General features: G+C 32.1%; 1 protein-coding gene across 8 annotated transcripts in view; it reads right to left on the bottom strand.

Moving 5' to 3' along the window:
• Window positions 1–8461, bottom strand: part of LOC106463863 (ninein-like protein) — a 156543-nt gene that overhangs the window by 92648 nt on the left and 55434 nt on the right. For all 8 annotated transcript variants that reach the window (XM_022391483.1, XM_022391484.1, XM_022391486.1 and 5 more), the window contains 2 exons: window positions 6667–6981; window positions 4943–5199 (listed from right to left, as the gene is read on the bottom strand). In XM_022391483.1, the coding sequence (XP_022247191.1) occupies window positions 4943–5199; window positions 6667–6981 (572 nt within the window). The remainder of the gene's footprint in view (window positions 1–4942; window positions 5200–6666; window positions 6982–8461) is intronic.

Below are 8461 nucleotides of genomic sequence, written 5' to 3'. Positions count from 1 at the left end.
ACTTATACAAACTGTTCATGTGTAGTGAAATCCACTTATTCTCTCTTGTACTACAGTCTACAATGACTTATACAAACTGTTCATGTGTAGTGAAATCCACTTATTCTCTCTTGTACTACAGTCTACAATGACTTATACAAACTGTTCATGTGTAGTGAAATCCACCTATTCTCTCTTGTACTACAGTCTACAATGACTTATACAAACTGTTCATGTGTAGTGAAATCCACTTTTGTATAAGTCATTATATGCTGTAGTACAAGATAAGATAAGTGGATTTCACTACACATGAACAGTTTGTTTAAATCAATGTAGACTGTAGTACAAGAGAGAATAAGTGGATTTCACTACACATGAACAGTTTGTATACGTCATTGTAGACTGTAGTACAAGAGAGAATAAGTGGATTTCAGTACACATGAACAGTTTGTATAAGTCATTGTAGACTGTAGTACAAGAGAGAATAAGTGGATTTCAGTACACATGAACAGTTTGTATAAGTCATTGTAGACTGTAGTACAAGAGAGAATAAGTGGATTTCAGTACACATCAATAGCTTGAATAGGTCATTGTAGACTAGTACAAGAGAGAATAGGTGGATTTCACTACACATGAACAGTTTGTATAAGTCATTGTAGACTGTAATACAAGAGAGAATCGTAAGTTACTCAAGGAAACAACATGCATTAACAGAATAACAGATGATTGGTTTAGACACAAAATTGGGAATTAAAATTACCACAAGATCCTCCCCCACTAAGCATGAAAAAAAATCTGTCTATAAATAAAAGGCACAATCCTGTTGTCAAACCAACATGCTGAATTCATAAGGTTTTCTTTTATTACAAAGGACTAAACTGTTATGTGAAGGAGTGAGTCTCAAACTAGAAAATGTAGTGACTACAGCATGTACATTTGGTTCCAAATAATAGACAACTGGGAACAATACTTGCTTTGTATTCATAAAACAAGACCTCTTTAAATTGAATTCCCATTAATTATGTACAAGAATAAAAATGCTTCCAAAAATGTATTTAAAATTAATATCATATACCCCCAAATGAGTTTACACAATTCACATCAGCATCTTCTACAGAAATAATATATGAAGTTTCTTGTTGTACTTCAGCTTGTTAAAAAGGTTATTATTTTTAGAAACAATGGCTTCCTTCATTCTTACCCCTACAGTTAAATCAAATGAAAGTATTAACAATTCCAAGAAAACACTTCAATTTCTCCAGTAATGTTACAACTTATAAATTACTGGAACCCCCTAGTCAGTAAAGGCTGAACAAGCAATCCTGTAGTATTTACCTATTTGTTGTTTTTTATACCAATCATAATCCAAGTAAATTTTGTTTATATCAATACTGAACTAAATGAGTTAATGTAAAATCTTTCCCTCTAAGTAACTAGTATCAAATATTTGCAGGTTAAGTCTCATGGTGTCTGTAAATATTCCAGGGATCAAAATTTTACATTCCTGCATTCCTGAGGAATTTCATCTTTTTAGATGGCTTTCCCAATCGGGAATGCCTGGTCCATCCGTATTTCTTTAATTGACCAATTAAAATGAACATAATGCATGGATTAAATAAAAAAAACAGTTCATGAGGAAATGCAACTTTACATGAGGGAATGTAATTCGTCGACTTCTGAGTCCATAGATGAGTAAATCAATGTATCTATACAGTATTAACACAGAAGTTTAAAGTTTCAGATGAAATATTCATGATCAGAAATAATGAGATCTTATGAGAAATGGTAGTAAAAGTAGAACAAGTTTATTAACATTATCAAAAGGTCTTGTATATGCATAATTTAAAGTCAAGTGTTGAGTGTTATAACGAATATAAGAATAGAAATAATGAAATATAACTAAATTCACTCAAGGGAGAGCTATCAGGAAGCTTCGCCAACAAAAGCAGCGTAGGGAGCGTGACTGGAACCTCACTTTTAGACAGGCCTCACCTGTCACAGTAGACCAGTCAAGAGGTATTGACTACCATCTTCTGATGATTCAAGAAGACAGAGACACTGCTCTCCTTGCACTCTTAGAAAGTTTCATGGAATCAGCACCTCAGCTGGTGCTCCAGCTTTACATTCTAGCCCAGCGAGAGGAGGTACCTGCCGAGTTCCTTACAGGTACAGTTAACGAGATTTATTTTACCAACTACCTTGCTTATATTCAATAGTGGCACATGTCTTATGTGTATTGGTTTGAAAAATCCATATGTTTTTAGCTTACACATAATTTTAATATTCTATTGTTTTAATGTTCAAGATTACATAATCATAGCCACTGTAATTACTATCTGTCTGTCCTGCTTTACTTTTATTTACCACGGTATTTGTCATATTTTGCCTATATAAATGTTAAGTGTATTTTTGTTACAAAACTTCACTACCTTATTAAGTGGCTTTATCTTGCACATACACATACATACACCATTACTGTTATAATAATGTTCTGTTCTTGCTATTTTATATCTTAAATTCCATTTGTAAGTTATCTAGTCATGATGTTATCAAAACTCAGCTTTTGATGCTGTTGATAAGGAGTGATATGAGGAGTATATGACTTCCTACCTGTATAAATAGCTCCTCTAAAATAACGTTAAGTAAAAAGTTGAGGTTAGTCGTAAGCCCAATCTGTATAATTAAATACTTTAGTTATCTAAAGTTTCAAAACTGAATGAATGGCTTCCTGAACAAGTCTTAATTTAAAACTTGTAAAATGGAATAAACATTCAAAGATATTCATAAAGCAACACCTCACTTCAAGAATACCGAACATACCTTTATTTTTATGCTAATATTTTTCATTAGTTATAGTACAGAATCTACTTTTAATTACTCTTTTTATCATTTATCAAAGAAATTTGAAATTTTTAAGTTACATGCTGGACACAGATTTTCTTTGTCTGCTATGTCTCATCTTTTACAGAATTCATTTAAATTCAGCTGGATTTTTAAGTGTAATCTGAGTAACTCATTGTGTCAGTTATTGTGAGTACAAATTGTAATTACTCAAACATTCAAAAATCTTAGGTTTCAGAAGTTGTAATTTCACTCAACAAGTGCATTCACTTGTCCAACCAATGTAGCAATCAGAACCATGCAACTTTACTGTTCAGAGGATAAATCAGGAATACAGTTTACCCATCAAGTGGGAGACCAGATTTAAAGACACACAGTTTTAATATGTTTTTATGTATACTATAGTTTCAATAACTTTTTTTAAATTATATATTTACATCTTATACCAACAATTTTTTGAAGAATTTGCATTCATTTGTGGATTTTGGTTCATATCTTAAACCAATCAATAACTTCTATCTCTCTCTTTACTATTTGCTAATTCCAGCTGCAGCTCAAGAGTTCAAATTAATTTACAATCATCATTTAAGATGATAATTTCTATCTGATTAAAATATTTTGATATTTTTTCATCTATGCTGTTTTACAGTGTGTCTTCAGGTGGCTTCAGTGGCTTCATCACTATTCGAACTCTCCTGGGCTTTGGCGTTCTACCAGCGTGCTCTGCGAAGATCAGTTCTTGACAAAAAGAACATGACCCGAATAGGGACTGCCCTTCAATTTCTGTGGCGTTTTTGTACCATTGGAGCACGTGTACTTGCACTGGCATTGTTTGCCTCAGAATACAAACTATGGATGGTACCAGTGTGTGTAGGTCACTGGGGTATTATGACCGTGTGGATAATGCATCAACGTACTCACTTCTGTGATAACGAGACAGGGGAAAAACGTCAGTGTGAAGAGTACTTGTTCAACATGGTCATTGGTGTGATTTACCTATTCTGCTTCTTGAATATAAAGGATGAACCCACACGCTACAAAGTAACTGTATATTACATCATTGTTTTCCTAGAGAACTTTATTTTGATTGTACTGTGGTATATACGGACAGACCCTAACGTGTGGTATCATCTACCTGCCTTTGTCAGTGTTTTTGCTAGCTCCCTGGTGGGTGTAAGTATTATGACAGTCTACTATCATTTTTGTCATCCCAAAGGAAAACTTCCAGAAAAAGATCACCAAGCAGGCTGCTGTTAATTGATAGAGATCAAAGAAGTATTAAACTAATCATTTATAAGATGGGAAATATTTCGCAGTAGGTCAGGTTTAATAGGGTAAAACAAAAGTGAACTATTCACGTGTTATAAAAGTGACTGTGATAATCTCTGTAAGTTACCAAGTAAATTAAAGAAACAATTTTGGTATGACCTATAAAACAATCATCTGCATTTTGTATGATCTTAACTGTGGAATGATCAAGACCCTTTAATAAGATAATAGTACATCTTGTAAGACATTCTTACAATCTCTATGTGTTTTTACTGGAAACTGTACAAAGTCTTTTTTTTTTCAGTGTTGTAATTAACAAAATAAAATAGATGTGTCTGTCTGTATGTGGTGTATAGTTAATGATTAAACAAATATTTATGTAAAAGTAGACATTACTGATATGCACTGCAGACTTAAGAAATAAAAATACTTCTTTCAACAACACCTACAAGCTACAACAGAAGCATAATTAACTGGATAGGGTCTAATGATTTTCAAAGAAAAAAGTAAGAAAATAAACAAGTGGATGGGGGGGGGGGGAGTGTTGACAACTTCATAAGCAAAATAACTTTATACATCTTATAAACTTTATAAATATAAAACAAACAGCTGGCAAAAGTAATGTTCATTACAAATCATTACAAACTGAACATAAAAAATTAAATATTCTGAGGATTTATAGATATACAAGCATGTCTTTACATATTTTCTTGTGTCTTTTTGCTAATGCAACTATGTAATTTCTCCTCCTAAATAAATTTTAGCTTTTAATTTTTAATGATTTGTTTTAAACTAAAATATAAAAATTTGTTTCTAATGTCATGAAATAAAAAGATGCACCTTAAATCCTTACCCTGAATTGTCTGGATCAATAGAAGTAAATACTCCTGACTCTGAAACCACTGGCGCCATCTGCCGATCATCTGCAGATTCAATATTGAAGATAATAGGTTTACGAATAGGGCTGCCTTCAACTGGGGTATCACAGGTGTACGATGATATATTTGAAGCATTTGGCCCACCATGTTGGAAAAGACCTTGTAAAAGTTCTTCAAAGCTTATTTGTCCGTCTTGGTCACAGTCTAATTTATCAAACAGTTGAGCAACAACCTGAGATGAAATTTATTGAAATACATATATATCAGTACATCTCTGTATAATACTAGTACTTATTATGCGTAATATTTGTTTCTTTCTATTATGTACATCATTATAAGAAACGTTTTATTAACTGTACGCATTAAAACCTATTTTAAATACAAAGTGAAACATTTTTATAGCAAAGTAAAATTAACGTTCTACACCTGGAATAAAATCTCAAAATATTTCTTCCAGTGTTTAAAAAGTGGTTAAAGTAACACAGTTAAACTTTAATTATTACACTTTTTGTTTGTTTGTTGTTAAGCATAAAACTACACAATTACCTATCTGCACTATGCCCACCAAAAGTATCAAAACTTTGTTAATTTGATCCTCAAGTTATCCACCAGAGTAAAAACCTCTTGTGTAACCTTTGAACTTCAATGTCTGGTTTTTCATGTGTAGTTAAAAAGTTCATATATAACATCTATTAGCCACTTACATATGTCCATAAAAAATTATGGAAATGTAAAATGATGTAAACATACACCTGTTTTACCATATATTTCTAGGTCATTCCACATAATGGATAAACTGAGTGATATATCATCATACTGCCCCTATCCTCAGGACCACCAACTAAAGTATATGACCTTGTGTAAACATACACCTGTTTTACAATATATTTCTCGGTCATTCCATATAATGGATAAACTGAGTGATATATCATCATACTGCCCCTATCCTCAGGGCCACCAACTAAAGTATATGACCTTGACACAATACCCTCTTTCTCTCTTCTGAGTAGCTAGTTACTTAAAATTATAAACTAACACTTTTTTCAAAAACAAGAAATAAACCAAAATAACTACTTGCCCCTAGAGAATAAATAACCCTGTGCATTTGCTACAGACTGCAACTTGTAGTGACAAAAAAAGTTATTCATCTTAAAATACACACAGTGCTTGAGTAATATTTAGTAATGTCTATCGCACAGTGCTTGAGTAATATTTAGTAATGTCTATCGCACAGTGCTTGAGTAATATTTAGTAATGTCTATCACACAGTGCTTGAGTAATATTTAGTAATGTCTATCACACAGTGCTTGAGTAATATTTAGTAATGTCTATCACACAGTGCTTTAGTAATACTTAGTAATGCCTATACAATAGATTACATGTATACCTAAAAGCGACATTTCAGTGATACTATTATTTGTAAAACACACAACATGCCTATACAAAATATTATATGCATTCCTTAAAAGGTATCCCATTGTGACACACGCAGAGTGACACTATTCTTGATGACAAACACACATGAATTCTTTTCACCAAGTTTCACTATTATATTTTTAAAAACAGAAATCTTTCAAAGTCATTTAGAGAAGCCTTGTCTCAAGAAGAAAAACTAAATGAACTATGCCTATCTTACAATTTTGTTACTTAAGAGTAAACAACAGAGCAATTACAAAATACCCTTGTATTATAAACTTACATCATCTGACATTTCCATCCCGATATGTTCACACACTCGGGTCAGCTCCTCCAAGTTCAGATACCCATCGTTTCCCACCTCAAGTTTTTTCCAGATGCTTCTAAGAAACTCTTCTGCATTCCTTACTTGTGAACCAAATGTTGTATCCATTTCAAAGAATTTAGTTCTTTGAGATAAACGGTTGAGATCTGTAGTATTTCCTTGCCTGCACTCTGGGGTGGAAATAAATGATTGAACGGGAGAATAATCTATTGAGGATTTGGGAGTAGGTTCACTATGGCCTCGATGTATAAATCTCCTATTTCGTTTGGAGTCCTGTATAGTGATGTCACAAACTTGTAAAATGTTGAGTTTAACTCAGATCAAACAATTTACCAAAAAACATCCCAATATAACTTGTTATGAATGTGAATTACATTTATTGCATAGAGAATGTCTCTAAGTTGGAACCTATGAGATTCAAAAGAATTTAATCATCAGAATTGTACTTACAATCTAGTCATTTAATTTTCTTCAAATAAATCTCACTTTTTAAGGATAGAGATCTAGTGTACATTTAAAATGACTGTAAAATTACCCGTTTCTAAGAAGAACTAAATGCTAAATTTAAATTTAAATTTAAACCTAACATTTATAAACCTTGTAAGGTTTCGAATATCAAAGATAATTTTAAGTTTCTCATTAATAACCTGGCATATATAACTCAAATTTGTTCAAATTTAAACACCAGTTCATAGATAACAAAAATAAATTTAAAAAAAAATGAGAAGAAATTAAAATCAGAAATCTTGTTATAAATTATCCATTGTCACTGTGGAGATCAAGTACAGTGTCTAAAATAATCATAGGCAGTGGCAAGTTTCTTTTTTGTGATATTTTATATTAAATGTTGCAAAAGAAAAGATTTATATTTAGTATATTTTCAGGTAACTTTTTATATAAAATTCAAACATTTTTTCTCCCGTGATAATTTTTTAAATGAAGATTATACTCCAAATGAGCTCAAAGAATTATTCTGGCAGAAATATAATCAATAATAATTCTTGGAAATATTTTTACATGCTATTATTTGAAGTTATACTAAAAAGAACAAAGGCACACCACCGGTTAGTATAAGACTCACTGATTCACATTGACTTCTAATTTTGTGTCAAAATGGTTAAAAGAGCACAGTACTCTGATGCTGTCCAGTTGCAAGTAGTAACCATATCCAATGTAGGTTATAACCAAAGAAAAGTTCAAAAAGCTTAAAATACCACACCAGACAGTACACTCTATACTACAAAGTACAAACAAATCAAGAAAGTGAACAACTTGAAAGACAAAGGAAGAAAAATAACCACCACACAGTAACAAGACCATTCAATTTTTGCCACAGACAGGTGTACATATCGTACAAGTGAGTGTTCATGTATTGTGTAGGAAATTAGTTGGAGATTAGTTTCATAAATTGTAAAAAAATAGAATAAAAAAAAATAGATTTAATGGTTGGACTCCCAGAAAAAAGCCCTTCATCAGTGCAGCAACAAGAAGAAAAGATTAGCTTTTACCAAAGAAATACTTCACAAAACCAGATGCTTTTGTTTTCAGCAAAGTAATTTAGTCAGGTGAGTCAAAATATAATTTGTTTGACTCAGGTGGGAAATTAATGGTGTAGTGATAACCATCAGAAGAATTGTAAGAGGAGTGTCTGCAGCCCACCATGATTCAAGGAAGAGATGACATTAAAGTATGGGAGTGTATGGCAAGGGAAGAGTGATAGCCATCAGAAGAATTGTAAGAGGAGTGTCTGCAG

Source organism: Limulus polyphemus, unplaced genomic scaffold (genome assembly GCF_000517525.1).
Source record: "Limulus polyphemus unplaced genomic scaffold, Limulus_polyphemus-2.1.2 Scaffold1506, whole genome shotgun sequence".
Taxonomy (NCBI): domain Eukaryota; kingdom Metazoa; phylum Arthropoda; class Merostomata; order Xiphosura; family Limulidae; genus Limulus; species Limulus polyphemus.
This window is presented reverse-complemented; position numbering and strand designations above follow the sequence as displayed.